At 38.6% G+C, this 19,887-nt stretch overlaps 1 protein-coding gene across 9 annotated transcripts in view; it reads right to left on the bottom strand.

Moving 5' to 3' along the window:
* Nucleotides 1-545: 545 nt before the first annotated feature.
* The window catches only part of LOC124550884 (zinc finger and SCAN domain-containing protein 12-like), a 124,132-nt gene continuing 104,790 nt past the window's right edge, over nt 546-19,887 (bottom strand). For 8 of the 9 annotated variants that reach the window (XM_047125650.1, XM_047125643.1, XM_047125642.1 and 5 more), the window contains 2 exons: nt 18,498-18,547; nt 546-1,390 (listed from right to left, as the gene is read on the bottom strand). In XM_047125650.1, the coding sequence (XP_046981606.1) occupies nt 721-1,390; nt 18,498-18,547 (720 nt within the window). In that variant the 3' untranslated portion in view covers nt 546-720. Of the gene's footprint in view, nt 1,391-9,588; nt 9,648-18,497; nt 18,548-19,887 lie in introns of those variants that run through there. The other variant, XM_047125647.1, reaches the window with a different exon arrangement.

The raw sequence follows: 19,887 nt of genomic DNA on the forward strand, positions 1-19,887 counted from the left end.
CATCCTGTAATCAGATATTGTGCAGGATCACAAAACGCTCCAGAATTTTACCTGTGATACCTCAGCAATCCCCATGATTCAAGTAGTCTTAGACTTATAGCGCTTGTGATTACATTGATGTATCAGTTTCTATATTATGCATGCATTAGTGTGCCACAGAAGTTGTCCCTGTAGAAAGCATTCCAGCCCAACTAATGAGTGATTATAAAATTTTAAATATTACACAGAGAAACTAAAGTCTGATAATGAGTATTTTTGCACGTCTGCATCTGCAATTCTGACATGCATTAAAATCCATGAGAGGAATGATTACAAAATGACACAGCCTATTGATAAAGTGAAGATGAACGGCTCCATCTTGTTTTGGTTGGTCTAGCAGCGTACAACTGCAATGTGGTGCAAAGATTTCAATGTGTACCAGAACTGTAGGTATTTTTCATGCGGAGACAAAGGTCATATTAATTACATAATTTTAATTGTAAACAGGGTAATTAAACTTTATCACAACCCATTGTTAGCCTACAGGAAAGACAAAGAAATAGAAATCATGCTAGATACAAGTTTACTCTTGCATTTTTAAGTCAATTCTTCTCTTCAACTTAATACATCAGTCATATAAACAGCTGTAGAGTGTACTTACAAGCTGTGGTTAAGTGTCCTGCACGCAAAATTGAAATCTTCTCCAGCATACAGCTCATTGTCAGTGCCTTTGGAAACACATCAAGTGTATATGGTTGTTTTGTCATGCGTAAGTACGTGTTTTCTCATGTTACCTTTACAAGTGAATTTCTTCTGACAAATGTTGCAACTGTATGGTCTTTCCCCAGTGTGCTGTCGCAGGTGTTCCTTCAGGTGGCTGTTGCACCTGAATCTCTTCTGACACACTTCACAGATGTAGGGACGTTCGCCTGTGTGTACCTGTGAATGCTGCTTCAGTTTATTTTTTTGGCCGAATGGCTTGTTGCACACACCACAAACGTATGGGCGTTCGCCAGTATGCACCAGTAAATGCTGCTTCAGTTTATGATATTGTACGAATGTTTTGTTGCAAATGCTGCACTTGTATGGATTTTTGCCAGTGTGCACTCTAAAGTGTTTATTCAGACTACTACTACTTGTGAATGCTTTGTGACACAAGTTGCAGGAAAGCAGAAATTCACATCTGTCCACATCTGTGTCCTCCTTCAAGTCCTGCAACCGTGAAAACGTCTTACTGTAGATGTCACATCTTTGCCTTAGATGCCTAATAACAAACTCATTCAAACAAGATGTTTCCTGCAGGCTAGTGCGTTGTATCCTGTTGCATGTTCCTCTAGACAGTGTGACGTTGGTAACCAATCTGCCACTGCCATCACTGATCTTGTTGTCCTCCATGTCAACAGGGATAGTACTGCAGAAAAGTAGAGAAAACTCTGTCAGAAGGTATTGTAATAATTCAACTATGGAAACGAAAAACTGTTATCAAATGTTATGTAGACAAAAGTATAAAACGTCCCTCCAAAACATGTTATAAAGCAGGAGCACACTGTCTTGAGTTTACATAATTTTTAAATCCATTTCAACAGGCCACAGAGAGAAATGAGTTCATTGAAGGCATTACTTTAGGACCCAAAAGGTTGTAAATTGGTCAGGATAACATGAACAACAGTCATTACGACTGTAGACGCAGCAAATTAACTGATTAGGGCCATAGAACTTTAAGGTACACTACGGGAATTCCTACGTCAACATCTATACTCTGCAAGCCACCTAACATACAGGCTGTCCAGCGAAGGAGTCCCTCGATGAGTGCAACAAACAGTATGATTACTGCGAAAGTTGTAAGAACTTTATACAGAAATTATAAAAAAATATCCTAAATAGAATAGCTGGTATTCGATGGCATTGTAATCGCAGTACTTACTGCCCATAAATCATTTGCTGCAGCTCAGAGCGACCAGTTCCACCACTGAAATGTAAAAGGAGGCTCGTGTACTGAAGGAAGATGACAAAATCATGAATTCCACTGAACATCGTTTTTTTTTTGGTATTGGAATACCACAGATTAGAACACAGTCCTGTGGCAGAGAGGCGCAGTTTTTGAGCACGATTTAATATTCCATAGCGATCTGATGCGAAAACCATTTGCAAGCTCTTTGCCAAATTCCAATGGACAGGCAGTGTAGCTGATGGTCTACTGGGGAACGTTGGCCCCAGATCAACTCCTGAAAGTGTCGCCACGGTTTCTGGAATTATTCAGAAAAATCCAAGACAATGCATCCGAAGAATTGCAGCAGAGACTGTTTTGAAGTTTCCAGCATGCAGAAAATACCGAGGCAGAGCATACATATGTTTCCATTCAAAATCAAAACCCATCAAACCACAGTGTATGCACTGACTTTGAAAAACAGATTCTCGCAATGATTGATAATGAAGAATTTGATATTGGCTGCACCTGGTTTACAGATGAAGCACACTGGCACTGGAAAGGAGTTGTCAATTAAAAAAAAAAAAAAAAAAAAAAAAGCTGTCAATTTTGGGGCTCTGAAAATCTCCATTCGTGTGAAGCGAATCTATTACATTCACCCAAAGTTACTGTCTGGGTACGCACCAGAGGCAATATTGGCCCTATTGCTGCAATTTTGCAACCATTTGTCACACAGCTAATGGTTGCTGATTGACGTGGCATCAAGTGGTTGGAGCAAGATTGGGCCACATTACATCTCACCAATTAGGTGGCTTTCTTGATCAATACTTTGGACGATTGCAAATTTACTTTCGCAGGTGTGGATTGGCCTCCACATTCACCCACTCTGACTCCTTGTAACTATTTTTTGTGGGTCACATTGAAATATACTGTAACCCAGAACCATCCCACTACACAGGGCGAGCCTGAATCTGCGATCTTTGCAGCATCTGAATCCACTTCACTTGAGAGACTACAGACTGTGAAACAAGTTTAATTATGCACACTGATACTGTACAAGCTACACAGTGTACACTGCCATCTGTTAGCAGCTTACTGAACTATTCAGAAACTTACATATAAAATTCTTACAGCTTTCAGAATAAACATACCTTTTGTTGCACTTCTCAAACGTTCTTATTTTTTGAAATACTTAACTTTGAAATCAGTGACTACTTCACTGGATGCCCTGTTCGTGGAAGATATTTAAGTTCCAATATTCCTTTTGTTGTTCCTCACTGATATAATAAGACACAGTAAGTGTATTTTCATTTGCATCCTACCACAGAGAATACACTGGTCACAAAAACAGATGAGCGACTTTGCTTAGATCAGTGGTTCCCAACCTTTCTTAGACAAGTACCCCTGAATGCAATTAGACATTATCTAGTAACCCTGCCCTCCTCCCTCTCCCTACCCCCACAATATCACCAACTTCAGCACCCAACTAAACTGTAGAACGAAAGACTTTTCTTGGAATACTTTTATTTTTAAAATGATGAAAGATGAATGATATTTTGCGTCTGTGTGTGTGTGTGTGTGTGTGTGTGTGTGTGTGAGAGAGAGAGAGAGAGAGAGAGAGAGAGAGAGAGAGAGAGAGAGAGAGAGAACGATGAAGGAATTCGTGGTGCATCGCAAATGCTACTCACAACTCCTCCCCAAATAAGAAAGCTAACTATACACAGTGAGAGTAGACACTTGTTACAAAACATACTTCCCCTGCATTACTCTTCTCCATTGTGGCACTTATTTGACGTGCAAACCACAACCCCATTTAAAATAAACCAAGTTAATATGTGTGCTCTACACTTACTGTTTGTAAATCACTTGATTTCTGCATTCCTTACTTGTGAACTGGCAGACTTCAGGCTGTTAATACTTTGTGTCTGATAACATCGACTAATAATAACAGTAATAATAATAATAAGAAGAAGAAGAAGAAGAAGAATACTGTGTGTAGCACTATAGTAGGCCTTATGTAGTTACTGCTGTGTTGTACTGCCAATTAATTCATTTATCTGTTTCAGAGTGAGTAATAAAGCAATTTCTGAACTACAATTTGGAGAAGAAATTTTCTTGAGATATTTAGCATTTGTTACATATGTGTCTCATTCATATCATCAGTGATTTATGGGACAAAGCACTATGTATGTATGTAGTGGGTGACTGTGAGGAACCTGTAACCTCCATCACATTAATGCTACTAACTGAGAAAAGTAATTACTGACTACTTGTATAATTAATATTAAAGTCTTACAAAAACTGTGATAATAGTAATGATCTTTTAAAAATAATTTAGTTTTGTGACTGAAACAGACTCGAATCATTTGGATTTTATGCCTCAGACAATTCCACTTTACCCCACAGGGGGTAACTACCACCAGGTTGGGAAACACTGGCTTAGACTATTATAAATGATACCACCTTTAGTTGTGGAGCAGTGAACACAAACTTTCACACAATAGTGGACTGTGAAACAAATGCTACACAAAGAAAACCTGCATATATCTTATGGAAGTCCATAGAAATATTTAAATGTAAGTGGGTGGTTATAAAGGGTTCAACATAGAATTTGGCTGAAAATTAGCGCAGGTATTAGCCTTCAAAAGAAAATAAACAGTTCCAATAGTTTTCGGCTCAGCACACCATAGTTTATTACAAAATCTTGATGTATTTTTTGTTGTGTAATTTCAATTAGTAATGTAAACTGCTGATCGGTTCGTACATTTAACCCAGAAGCTAATTAAAATTGGACATTATTACTGCATTATATTCTGATTATAGCATTAGAAGTAGTGTCACATTACACTGAATAAAACTTGATTATTAGTTCCACCAAGTCCTACAGCAACTTGTTCCATATAATGCTGGTCACCATTATGCCCAAAGGTAAATGAGGTCCCTTCTGATATTACTACATTTTCTGATATGTGAACTAGCTCAAATGCATACCTTAAGTAAAACTTGGACAACATATCTGCAAAACTAATCAGATCCAAACAATGAATACAATATTAATTACAATCAAGATACCATCAAATGTACTTGGCTTAATTTACTATTTTAACATGTGAGACTCATGTGTACAGGACAGTCTATTTAAAGCAATGTTTTAAAGCTGTGCTGATAAATGGTCCGCTACCTCCATTTTTCGTTATTCACTTAGCACGACAAAGAATGACTCCCTACTCTGAGGCAATTTGGGTGTACATAAAACAATAAAATAGTGCACAATGAGAAGTTTCTTCTTCATTCAGTGGCACACACAAACCATTTTACACTTTGACAAAGGAAGGATCCATGACTAATGAGAAATTATTATTCCATTTGCTGGGTGAAAATCTTTATTGCTTGAATATTGGCTTCATAACAAATCACTGTGTTCATAATGTCAGGAATTGGATCATTTTGAGTTTATAGCAAATAATATATCTGTGAAATTAAAACATACCCATGCTTAATTTTCATTCATCTTAAGTCTCATAAAAAACAATGTACTGAGGTAAAACTTTGCTTACCTAATGTTTTGTTTTCATGTTGTCAGCCTGAAAGATACTGCATGATTTTATTTTCGTAGATTGGTATAAAAATTATGCATATTGAGGTTAAACTAGTTTTGTGGTCAAATAATTCACTCCTTTTACTACTATTATTTGAAAATTGTATCTGAATGTTTCATCTAATTAATGAGATCAAAAGTACTTGGACACCCTCCCTCCAAAAACGTTTTTCATATTAGGTGCATTGTGCTGCCACCTACTGCCAGGTACTCCATATCAGCAACCTCAGGAGTCATTAGACATCGTTAGAGAGCAGAATGGGGCACTCTGCGGAACTTACGGACTCCGAATGTGATCAGGTGACTGGGGTCACTTGTGTCATATGTCTGTACGCGAGATTTCCACACTCCTAAACATCCCTAGGTCCACTGTTTCTAATGTGATAGTGAAGTGGAAATGAGAAGGGACATGTACAGCACAAAAGTTTACAGGCCGACCTTGTCTGTTGGCTGACAGAGATCGCCAGCAGTTGAAGAAGGTCGTAATGTGTAGTAGGCAGGTATCTATCCAGACCATCACACAGGAATTCCAAACTGCATCAGGATCCACTGTGAGTAGTATGACAGTTAGGAGGGTGGTGAGAAAACTTGGATTTCATGGTCGAGCAGCTGCTCATAATCCACACACCATGTTGGTAAATGCCAAAAAACGCCTCACTTGGTGTAAGGAGTGTAAACATTGGACGATTGAACAGTGGGGAAACATTTTGTGGAGTGACGAATCACAGTACACAATGTGGCGGTCCGATGACAGGGTGTGGGTATGTTGTCACAGCAGAGAGAAAATGGTACCTGCTGTATGCATTGTTCAGGTGACAGAAGAGCCATACTCCACAACATTTAATATAATAAGCTAAATGTGACCACAAACAGGAAGCTGAGGGCTGGTCTGGGGCAAAACGGGTAATCCAGTAAACATAAATACATTACAATGATGACATAGTCATTAGGAAATAATGAACTGCTGACCTTACAAATGCCATGATCGTAGAGAAGAAATTGCTCCAGTAACTGTACATGCTATTGAAGGGAAGGTACCAACTATGACTGTTTTAGACAACTGCTGTGATGAATATCATGTCCTCTAAATTATTTAACAAGATTCATGAGGTCACAAAAGCGCCCAAATTTCCTGTACAAAATTGTAAGAACACTGGAACTATTGGCATTAAGTCAAGAAATGTCAAAATATAAATGTAGGTGGAACCTGAAATAGGAAATGGAGTTACAATATGCCTATCTATAATAGTACGTTGTTTAGTAGTAGAATGTATTTTTGGCATTGATTTCCTAAAAGAGAAGGGCACAGTGCTCAACTATTCTTCAGGTAACCACTTTCTGAACATCAATAGCCAATGGATTGTAATTGACTTACTAAAAACAAAGATAGAGCATGGCTGGTAAGTACTGCCAGGGCCTAAAGGTACAGAGTTACAGAGTCTTAAGACAACATACACTAGTGGTACACAATTACAAATTAGTCAAATTGATAATACTGAAAATCAAGCAAGAGACAAGATCACCAAGTCCACTACTATAAGCCCATTGCAACAGATAGAATAAAAAGAATTACTATCGAAGTATGTACATGTACTTGGAAAGGAACCTGGTATTGTTAACACATATGAATATAAAATGAAACTTTGCCCTCATGATATTTAGTGTCAGAATACATACACCATCTTATGGCCCATGGGGAGCTGCAGTCATTAATGATTTTGGAGAATAATAGAGCCCTTGATGCCACCATACTATAACACTCTATGACAAAGCCCAGTGGAAACATTTGCCCAGTTTTAGATGCTAGAGCCACAACAAAAATTATTATTCCCGAAAGAACTAGACCAAAAAATTTAGATGAACAGTTGCAGAGGTTCCACAAAGTTAAGTATCTTGCCAGCATGGATTTGAGATGTTCGTACTGACAGGTCAGCCTATCCAAAGAATCCAGAAAATAAACTGCTTTCATTTTTGGAGGAAGGAGTTATCAATTTTGTGTAATATCCTTCAGACTAAGTGTTCAGGGATATTTATTACTGCCTTAGATACAGTTTTAGGGCCTGAATTACTGGACAGAGTCACTTTATATGTTGATGATCTATTAACAGTGAACCCTACATGGGAAAGCATATGGGTTTCATGGAAAGACCATTCCACAAATTTTCTGAAGCAGGGGTTACAGCAAAACCAACAAAGGTCAACATATGTTAGGGACAAAATCAAATTTCTAGGCCACATTATTACTTCCACAGAAAAAACACCAGACATGAATAAAACCAAAACTATAAAGAATTTTCCTTATCCTAGCACGGAAAAAGAGCTTGAAGCATTTTTTTGGCTTGTGTTCAGTTTTCAGATGATTCATGCCAAATCAGTTTTTAAACAGCGCAGTTTATCCCTAACACCAGTTTGCTGCAGAATCCTTGAACACATTCTCAGTTTGAATATAATAAATTTTCTTGAGACAGAGAACCTTTTGTCCACGAATTAGGGAGGTTTTAGAAAGTATCGCTTATGTGTAACTCAGCTTGCCCTTTTCTCACGCCATATACTGTGCCAATTTGTACAGAAACCAGATGGCAGTTATAAGAGTCGAGGGACATGAAAGGGAAGCAGTGGTTGGGAGGGGAGTGAGACAGGGTTGTAGTCTCTCCCCGATGTTATTCAATCTGTATATTGAGCAAGCAGTGAAGGAAACAAAAGAAAAATTCGGAGTAGGTATTAAAATCCATGGAGAAGAAATAAAAACTTTGAGGTTCGCCGATGACATTGTAATTCTGTCACAGACAGCAAAGGACTTGGAAGAGCAGTTGAATGGAATGGATAGTGTCTTGAAAGGAGGGTATAAGATGAACATCAACAAAAGCAAAACGAGGATAATGGAATGTAGTCGAAGTAAGTCAGGTGATGCTGAGGGAATTAGATTAGGAAATGAGACACTTAAAGTAGTAAGGGAGTTTTGCTATTTGGGGAGCAAAATAACTGATGATGGCCGAAGTAGAGAGGATATAAAATGTAGACTGTCAATGGCAAGGAAAGTGTTTCTGAAGAAGAGAAATTTGTTAACATCGAGTATAGATTTAAGTGTCAGGAAGTCATTTGTGAAAGTATTTGTATGGAGTGTAGCCATGTATGGAAGTGCAACATGGACGATAAATAATTTGGACAAGACGAGAATAGAAGCTTTTGAAATGTGGTGCTACAGAAGAATGCTGAAGATTAGATGGGTAGATCACATAACTAATGAGGAAGTATTGAATAGGATTGGGGAGAAGAGAAGTTTGTGGCACAACTTGACTAGAAGAAGGGATCAGTTGGTAGGACATGTGTTGAGGCATCAAGGGATCACCAATTTAGTATTGGAGGGCAGCGTGGAGTGTAAAAATCGTAGAGGGAGACCAAGAGATGAATACACTAAGCAGATTCAAAAGGATGTAGGTTGCAGGAGGTACTGGGAGATGAAGAAGCTTGCACAGGATAGAGTAGCATGGAGAGCTGCATCAAACCAGTCTCAGGACTGAAGACCACAACAACAACAACAACAACAACAACAACATACTGTGAACTATGGATGAGAGCCAACAGGCAGATTCCATAATTCTGGATTTCTGGAGATCAGTTGAGACGGTGACCCAATGAAGGCTGTTAAAGAAGGTATGAGCACAGAGAATAGGTTCACAGATATGTGAGTGTCTCAAATACTTCTTCAGTAATAGAAATCAATATGTTGTTCTTGACGGCAAGTGTTCGTCTGAGACAAGGCTACTGTCAGGAGTGCACCAGGGAAGTGTGATATAACTGCTATTATTCTCTACATACACAGATGATTTGGCAGACGTGGTAGGCAGCAGTCTACAATTGCTTGTTGATGGTGCCAGGGTATATGGTAAGGTGTTGAAGATGAGTGACTGCAAGAGAATACAAGATGACTTAGACAATATTTCTAATTGGTGTGATGAATGTCAGCTACGTCTAAATGTACGAAAATGTAAGTTAATGCAAATGAGTAGGGAAAAGCAAACCCATAATGTTTGGATACAGCGTTAGTAGTGTCCTGCTTCACACAGTCACATCATTTACATATCTGGGCATGTGAAGGTCAGCTTCAGTTTCTTGGGAGAATTCTAGGAAAGTGTAGTTCGCCTGTAAAGGAAACCAGATATAGGATGCTAGTGTAAACTATTCTTGAGTATTGCTCAACTGTTTGGGATCTCTTATCAAGTCAGATTGAAGGAAGACACCGAGGCAACTCAGAGGCAGGCTGCTAGATTTGTTACTGGTAGGGTCAAACAACACATGTTACGGAGATACCTTGGGAACTCAAATGGGAATCCCTGGAGGGAAGGCGACATTCTTTTCAAGGGACACTATTGAGAAAATTTAGAAAATTGGCATTTGAAGCTCACTGCAGAACGATTCTACAACTGCCAACATACATTGCTCGTAAGTATCATGAAGATAAGATACGAGAAATTAGGGCTCATATGGAGGCATACAGACAACCATTTTTCTCTCTCTCTGTATTTGTGAGTGGGACAGGTAAGGACAGGATGAGTAGTGCCACAAGATACCCTCTGCCACATGCCCTACGGTGGATTGCAGAGTATCTATTAGATGCAGAATGCATCTACTACAAACGAGTTTACAAGAAATCAATAACTGTCGCTAATTTCCTGCCATATATGCACATGCAACATCCATGACCAGTGGCTTGTGACAGTCACAATGTAATGTGTTCACAGGTACTACCACAAAATAGTACATCATTACATTACATCTTATTGCTAAGCAAAAGGAACAAACTTTATCATTTCTTAAGTATTTTATTAAAACTTTTTCTCTTATAACTATTGCTGCCATAATGTAACCATGTGGTACAGGCTGAGAAAACAGGAGGGGAAGGGATACGAGGGAATTCGTGACTTCCAGCTGCACAGGGCATTGTGGTAATGTAATGGTGGAACTCGAAAATTTGTATCACACTGAGACTTTAAGGCGGATTTACTGCTTCTGATGAGCATTTGCTGTAACTGATTTGGTCATCCAGACACAGCTCCTGACGGACTCAAGTTTCCAATTTATCACATGCTGCAATGCAACATCCCTCATCCATTAAACCCCCTATCTGCAAATTATTGATTCCCGCAGGAGTTCAGACGATAGTGCATCCGTGCTGAAACATGTGTCAATGAGCTGTTGTGCTCTTACGGAAATGAACATATTTGAGTGGTGTCTATTTTGTTGACAAATCCAACAAAACAGATACCACTCAGATATATACATAACAGTACCAAAGTCATCCCATTACATTAGCTCCCCACTGTGGGTGCAGTTGTCCAAACAAAAATGGTTCAAATGGCTCTGAGCACTATGGGACTCAACTGCTGAGGTCATTAGTCCCCTAGAACTTAGAACTAGTTAAACCTAACTAACCTAAGGACATAACAAACATCCATGCCCGAGGCAGGATTCGAACCTGCGATCGTAGCGGTCTTGCGGTTCCAGACTGCAGCGCCTTTAACCGCACGGCCACTTCGGCCGGCAGTTGTCCAAACATTTCAGGTTAATTTTGTAACATCATTCTCTGTTAACTATCGTCAAAATTAAATGTATAAATATGTCTGTTTCATTAATACAGAAATCTGTCACACCAGCACATGTGACGGCAGAATTCGTAACCACTAAAGGTCACACGCCATTATACAAGACACCAAGTAACACTGTAATTCTAGATTTTAAAACCTAAACCCACAATACCATGCACATACCAACACAGTCCAAACAAAAGAGGGACAATCACATTATGTTATGCCAGTAACTGCTCATCTCGCGATTCTAAATATTCACTTATATTGCCGTTGCCATCTTCTCATTGAGGATACAAAGAAGGGATTATGCACATTTGGTTAATGTTAAAATGAACATCAATCATAACACTAGATACACTTAAAGCTCACGGGTGTTATTGCAAAGAACTGCTGCTCAATAATTCGCAATGTCATGTTATTAAGGCCATCAGCTGACTACTCTGCCTTTTTTTTAGAAAACACAATATTCCATATTCGTCTGCTGTGATATTACAATCATCACAAGGTATGGCAAAGTACTATTCCCACTGTGTACCACTGAGCATGGTGGCTGATTTCAATATCAATAACGTTTAGCTTGCATATCTCCAGGGGGCCCTTCTGCAGTTATTGCTGCCTCTCCTAGTCTTCAAAAGTGGCCACTACAGTCACGTCATGTCTAGAGAGAGAGAGAGAGAGAGAGAGAGAGAGAGAGAGAGAGAGAGAGAGAGAGAGAGGCCTCCACAGAGTGCAGTGCTGGCAGGCTGGCAGTTGATGGGATTTTTTTTTTTGCACAGTCTGGAGCTGGAGTGGCAGTAGTGGCAGTAGCAGCAGCAGGAGTGCTTGGAGCAACACACAAATGGTGTGGATTGACAAGACATCTTTTACAGGTCATCATTCACTCTCCTTCTAGGAGGAAAATGTCTACTTCACATATGTTGTGCGCAACTAGTTCTTCAGCTCCATGCACCGATTTCCAGCTCCGCAAGCTGCTTGGACAGATGTTCATGTTTATGTTCATTGAGTCATCATGCACAGCTTGTTACTTGGCTCTGAGATTTTAAGAATGAGGTGTTAACCTGCTTGCTCTGTGTGATTTTGAAGTAACTTGTCTTAATCTACTGGCCAGCATTCTCTCTCAAAAAATTTGGCATGGTTAATGTTGTTATTGTTATGAAATGTGACCAGTTGTCACACGTGGCTATATCAAGGGCCTACATCTTATCTAGTTTTCTTTTCTTCTTCTTCTTTTTTTTTTTTTTTTTGATGCAAGAGAACCAGTTGTTCTAAGTTTTCATGTTTGTTTCCATGATGCTTTAGAAGCTGGTGTGCTCTCTGGTATTACTATTACCCAGCCCTTTTAAGCATATTGTGAGTTCCAGCTAACAGTAAGACCCTAGCAAATTGTTTATTATATTTTTTCCTGGAATAAATTACAGCTCCCTTTCTGTAGTTCTGTTAGCAAAACTTATTTCCCTTCGTGTATCAACTTATTGGAAATACTTTATAACTGCAATTGTGGTTAAAACATAACTTTACTTGTAGTATAGTCCGGTTAGACACTTATCTTTCTTGTTTGTTAAAAGCACTTACTAAGTTGCTGGAAGGGTGTTCGGTGTTGGTGGCTTCTTGCTGCATGAAATTTTGCTGTCAGCCAAGAGGCCTTTGATTAACTGGTTTCACTCAGGAAATTTTTCTTTAATGCTTAATACATATTGTATTCTTGTTCTAAGTTTCATTGTAATATTTTTGTGTAAACCTTTTAGGTAACCCCTTTGTTATCTTTCTTGATATTTATTGTTTGGGGGTCCACCTAATGTCTTGGACTTCATTTCACTCAAAGAAATTTATCTGGAAATGTTTCAATGATTTCAACTGGCTGGTTTATTTACAATTGTTTAATTTAATTTTTTTTAAAGGCCAATATTGTTAAGATCTTATTTCTTAAGTTTGTTTGAGAATATTATTATTGTAATTTAACAACTGTCTCACTCACCATTTTGAGCACCTGTACGGGTAAATTAACTCGAATTTTTTTACCCATTTTTCAAATAGGAGGAGTTGTTACCAAAAAAATATATAAAAATAAAAGTTGTCATTCAAGGATAAATGATGTTACTTAAAGGGGCCTAGTCTTTCCATGTCATTTCTCTGATCCTGACAATTACCAGTTTCAGCCACAACCAATGGTATGTATGTAATCATCAAGTTGGCCCTCAAGCTCCCTACTATTTGTCATACTGATAAAACAATGCAACTTTAACAGAATAAAACACTCAACAATATTAGCAGTACAGATACAATAAAATAATATTGGCATGCTGTGCCAAAATGAAATACCCACAACTTATCTCCAAGTAGGCTCATTAGTTGCCTATTATTTGCCACATTTATAACAAACAGAATATTATCATAGGCAGTTCCATGTAATTCATTGGTCCTCATTCCCGCTGTAGTAATATCCTTATCTTAATCTAAAAAGACAAGCACAAAACACATAACTCAACGCCTTGGCTAGCTGCCATTTCAAAAGTCACAGCACTCAACTTTATGAATGTTAATTGAAAACTGTATTTTAATACAAAATACTTGATGATTACTAATACATAGTTAATCTAAAACATTAGCAAAGCAAAGCACACTTAGGCTCAGAAACCCATAAAACAAATTTCACCAAGGACACCAAAGAAAAAATTATGAAAGCATGCACTGTATGATAAAACAGAAACTAACCATAGACAATAGAAGCCCTGAACAAGATGATGAGGCAAGCAAATGTCTACCACTTTAAGAAAGAAGAAGATAAATGATTTAAGCACTTTAACAATCTTTTCATATCTGACAGCGTGCTGAAAAGTAATGCCTCCGAATTTTTTATTCTGTTCTCAGTATCGGTTGAGCTATTACATTCATGTGTATTACTTGCTCAACTTTCCCACTCACTGGCAGCAGTTGCAACCTTCTGCTGCTAGAGGGCTCCAAATTGCAGTGTATAATGTGGTGGTGTATAACATAACTATGTCCGTGTATGGGAAATATTGTGCTGTAGCAACTTTGTGCTGTAGTGAAGTTTCTAACTGCAGAAATCATGCTTCTAATCGAAATCCATGTAAGATTGAAAGCTGTGTATGGTGCTGATTGTATCTACATCGATAATGAGAGATGTTGAGTTGTTCATGCTTGTAATGAAAGAAATGGTAGTGCTAACCTCAACACGTATGACAGAGTTAGGGGTGGTTGACCTCACATGACAACCATAGTGACTCATCATAATCAGGCTGATGAATTCATTGGATGAAATTGTCAGATAACACTGACACAGCTCTCAGGTAAGTGTGGCATATCACACAAGCTTGTACAGGCCATCACTGCAGAACTGCAGTACAGAAAACTGTGTGCCTCGAATGCTCATTCCTGGCATGAAACGGTGGAGATTGCACATCCGTAACAATTTATTTCACATTTTGAACAGGAGGATGATGGAATCTGTGGTGTCACCGCCAGACACCACACTTGCTAGGTGGTAGCCTTTAAATCAGCCACGGTCCATTAGTATACGCCGGACCCGCGTGTCGCCACTGTCAGTAATTGCAGACCGAGCGCCACCACACGGCAGGTCTAGAGAGACGTCCTGGCACTCGCCCCAGTTGTACAGCCGACGTTCATAGCAATGGTTCACTGACAAATACGCTCTCATTTGCCAAGACGATAGTTAGCATAGCCTTCAGCTACATTTGGTACGACCTAGCAAGGCTCCGTATTCAATTGATAATTAATATTATGAAGCATGTACCGTAACGAGAGATGTTCTACAATTGTGGATTAAAGTTAAGTATTACATCATCTACGTACTTTATTTACAATTCTCAAGATATTGTCCTGTTCCAGACCTCACGCCAGTCAGCGTGTAATTAAAAGCGTGCATTTTGGCCTCCTCTAGAAAAAGTGTTGGCTCTTCTACCAACACTACAGAATCCTTTACAACACTGTCATAGGTGATGGAAGTTGGGTTCACCAGTTTGACCCTGAAGGCAAGAGAACACCAATGGAACTCCATCACCAAAAAAGTTGAAGATTGTGCCACCCACAGGCCTATTCAGTAAGGATTGTTCAAGGTGTGGTGCATTTGGAATTCATGCTAAAGGAACTGCTATAAACTCTGCAAGGTACTGTGATACACTCCAAAAAGTGAAAGCACAAATTTGAAGAGTGTGAACACAAGCCAACTCACACAAGCACAATGTGAATGGGCCTGGTTTACAGCATATCATGGAAAATGCATTACCCAACTGGTATTTCCTAACACAGTACACCAGATTTGGTGTCATGCACATTTCCATACATTCTTTAAGCAATGGTGCTGCAGCCAAAATTGTTGTTTTATCATACTCCATTGAATGCCCAATGGAGATACAACTTTCAGCAGTGACAGAATTGATTGATTGTTAAAGGCAAGTGTAGCATTGATGTTTAGCGCAGTGTTCTTCCACGGACATGGTCTGGCCTATGGAAACCATACTACATTGGCAAAGTATTTTCTAAATTCCAGCCTCCTGCTATTAGAAGTCATCATTCACTGACCTCAGAGGATCTGCTATCTTAGATAGTTGGCTGAAAACCAATTTAACCTGAAACTTCCAGGGGATTCTGCCCATTTTGAAAGACATATTGCCAATAACTGGATGAAAAGCTAGGGTTGTTGCTGGCATTTTCTAGTCTTTACCCAGTTCCTAGTTTTTGGCTTTACCAGACAGTGGTGTGCTTCATGAATTACAGGGTGGCGCATGAAATGTGTTACCAATTGTTTCTTTCACAAGTTACGACGCACATTAGATATCCCGCTGGGATCTCTACAGCAGTACCAGCAGAGCTTGGAAAAACAAATGAGTTACGAAATGGCATGTAATTCACGATACTGCCGCTAGGAGACTAGTAAGCAACAATGGCTGACAATGGAAGACTGACGACACAGCAATGATCGGCAATTGTGTTACTTTTTCATGAAACGAAAAGCCTTGTTGTGACTCAGAGGCGTTTTCGACAACAGTTTAACACGCGATGGGTTCTTTGCAAGAAGACCATCCTCAGATTGTACGATAAATTTGTACAGGAAAGAACAGTATTGGAAGCGAAGCGACCTCGGCCTAAGCCTGTACGAGTTGCTGTACAGAGAAGTCCCGGGAAATCATGTAGAAAGGCAGCAGTGCAACTGGGAATATCCAGACACTCTGTTCAATGCATTCTCAAAAGTGACCTTTTTACACAAGCATTTCGACATGTGGATCATTTCACTCAGGTTTCCAGGTCGCTTCAGTGACAGACAAAATTGCGCCCCCCCCCCCCCCCCCCAATAATCCAGACCTCAATCCATGTGACTTTTTTTCTTTGGGTGTACCTAAAGGAAAAAATATTCCCAAAACGTCCACGTGATTTAATGGAGCTCAGAAGACTTATTCTTCAAGCTTGCAGTGAAATTACGGAAGACATGTGCCGTAGGGCAGTCACTAACGTCAGTGTTCATTTGAAGGAAGTTAGGAAACAAAATGGTGGACATATTCCCGAGCATGTGCTGAGTTAGAACAAATCTCCATGGATGGCTCTTCATTGTATTATATGTTCCTTTCAGATTGTATTGACAATAAAGTTTATATTCAAACACAAAATGGTAACACATTTCGTGTGCCACCCTGTATAAAGTCATTTCCAAATACTTACAATCATACTGACGTGCTGTCAGTATGACAACACAGATTCCAAAGCACATATCAGGATAGAACATATTTATATATGGTAAAGCAACATCCAGGCAAGATGACTAAGGGATACGAATTGTTGTAGGAACACAGCAGCTATTGTAGTTAACTTAGGAATGAGTACGGACTAAAGAGTGCAGCCCATTTACATATTTTTTGGTTGAAAAGGGTGAACAATTTTTACAAGAGACCCATAAAATTTCCAACATTCAGCTGGAACAAAACTCTGTCTGGTGCTAATACTTTAGTTGCAAGTTGTTTGTCCATTTTCAACGTGAGCCAGAAAAACTGACTGTCAACCACTCCCATCCACCCTATATGCTGGTATGGAGTGCTAAATGCATGCGAGTACATGGCAAAATATTGTGAAAAACATACTACATAAGTAGCAGAGATACTTGCTATCACAACCCCACTGTGAAGGATGATGTTGCACTATTGTAACAATTCTAGCTGACAGGCAGACAGGACAGTTGTCTATGAGATTTAACTATTGCCAGTGCCAGTTTCTGCATTTTGTCTAATTCAAACCATCATTATGAATAATTTAATATTTTTTCAAATGTATGTCAATCATCCCCTTGAAAACTGAATCTTAGAAGAATGAAACAGGTATTGAAATCTGGGCATTTTCGCAGTCCATTGCGTGGCTTGCCTTTATACAGTGCTCAGCCACAGCAGATTTATCAGACTGTAGAGGTGAGTATAGCATAAATGTTTCATACACTGTTCTTGAACTGTGCATAAAGTATGTCACATGTATGACAAACCACATTGACAGACAATCTTATAAATGCTTGCCTTCTGTAGAGTCAAGTTATCTTTCACAGAGAAAAAGAGTATGGCTACCTTTGATGCTGGCAGAAAAATAGCCTTGACTATGTTTAGAGAGGATCAATCTATTTTAGAGGAAAGATGGCCCATGTACTTGCAACTTTCCTCTATAGCCTCTTACGGTGAGACATTCGCCTCTGGCTTTAAATTCAAAGCTTTGCAGCAGATCTCCCACTTCAAAATCTTTTTTGAGATGTTCGAGTTCTGGTCCTTATTAGTAATCATATGTTCTCCATGAGACAAATGTATTGGGAACACAACTGGTCTGCTTGCAGGTGTATTAATTGGTTTGCTGAAGATACCATGTCTCAGGGAGCCAAACGTTTTACTAAGAAACCAAGATGTCAAAGCCCCACAGTACATTTGATGTAGCCATGAAAGGAATTTAGATGGTCCAAGTATTGACGCAATTTCTCCTCACCTTGTTGGAGGGAGGAGGGGACAAGGTGGAGGGGGGGAGGGTAAATACTACAAAAGTGCCTTACCTACAAAAGCGTCATATCTCCAAAAGATGACAGCCTTAAAAATTGAAGTATTCAAAACTTTATCCTCAAAATCTTGATGCGTGTTAACAATTTTACCAGTAGTTTAAGTGAGTAATTTTAAAATGTGCATGGTCCCCAGCCCAGGTGCCAATTAGTTATAGGAAAAGAAGCTGCTGATGAAACAAGATTACTTGGCTGAGAGTCTCTCAGCAGATCAATTGTGTGAAGATTACAGGCACCAATCATCAGTGTTCAATATTCTGTGTACACATATGTACCTACAATAACAATAAGAAGCTGCAAAACCATCCATGTACAAAATGAAAAAGAAGAAATACAAAAACTGCACAATACCTTCCTGGTTCACCACCACTACTTGTCAACTCCACTCCATGGTTGAACTCCTGAAAGGAGGATTAAGAGAATATGATGTAATAATAATAATAATAATAATAATAATAATAATAATAATGACAACAACACAACAAACAATAACAATGATAGAATATATATATATTAGTTTTCAATTTTTTTTTTTTGTACACCATATCTCCTGTATTACTTAATCAAAATTAATGATTGAGACATCATTTTCAAGATATTGTTCACCACCAACAACAACAACAAAAAAACACAAATATCTGAAAGTAATTGTTTTCATTAAAAAACTTTACTTGGAAAATATTTTTATAAAAACCATGAAGTTGGTGTCATCTATTGACAACCTGTTAACTAACATGCAGAACAACTGATGCAGTTCTTTAGATTCTGTATGCAAGTGTAACCTATCATGCAATTTCAATCATATACACTGATGCAAAGAATTTAGAAGGTGCCATCAGTTGGAAAACTAATTTTACTATTTTGTACAATGGCAGGTGAAGTTGTTTACTTTCTTGAAGCAACTGATATGCACTGTGTGGATAAACCTAATTACATCAATGTTAATCATCACAGGTAGGTACCATTTACTTGTGTAAAACACATGAGCAGGTCTATCATATGATAGGAAGTTTGTTACCTCCTGCAGGAGTTGCACTAATTTACACTGGCCTCTGCATTATAGATTCTGATACTGCGATATAATATTTTTATAATTGCATTTACATATTTACCCATTACTGTGTTGCCTATCAATGACCAATCAGGATAGTGTGTGAATTATTCACATGGGACAACTAATATATCACTCCAAGGTGGCCAATCCACGGCTCTTGAAGGCATTGAAAGCAGATGTGCAGATTCTGGAGTTTCTGCATCATACACATGCAGCAGCTGAGAGATCCTAAAAATCTTTGTGATCTGAAATTGAAATTTAAGAGGGTATATAAACTTGCAGCCATAAATATTAACTCTCTCTGCCACATTGGGAAACTCAAGCAAAGGATGAACTATTTGAACAGCAACAACATCTTGCAAGCAGCCAGCCAAGAAACAAGTTATGCTGATGCCCTAACAATGAATAGGGAAAACTATACAATTTTCGAAGATAAACCGGCGGTTAGATTTTCCAACTCAAATCTCAGAATTTTAGGAACTGTCTTCACAGTTCATAAAAGTATAATCTAAAATGTTGTTGATTTTGAATCCTTCTGTGAAAGACAGTCTGATTTAGTAATTATGTGTAAGAATAATTATCACTAAGTATTCAATGGCCATGCATCAACAGCTGAAGACAACAAGAAAACTTGAGACAAATTAAAAAAATTCTGGGAAGATCTAGAAAACAGGTTGTCAAAAATAA

The sequence above is a fragment of the Schistocerca americana genome, chromosome 9, assembly GCF_021461395.2.
Source record: "Schistocerca americana isolate TAMUIC-IGC-003095 chromosome 9, iqSchAmer2.1, whole genome shotgun sequence".
Taxonomy (NCBI): Eukaryota; Metazoa; Arthropoda; class Insecta; order Orthoptera; family Acrididae; genus Schistocerca; species Schistocerca americana.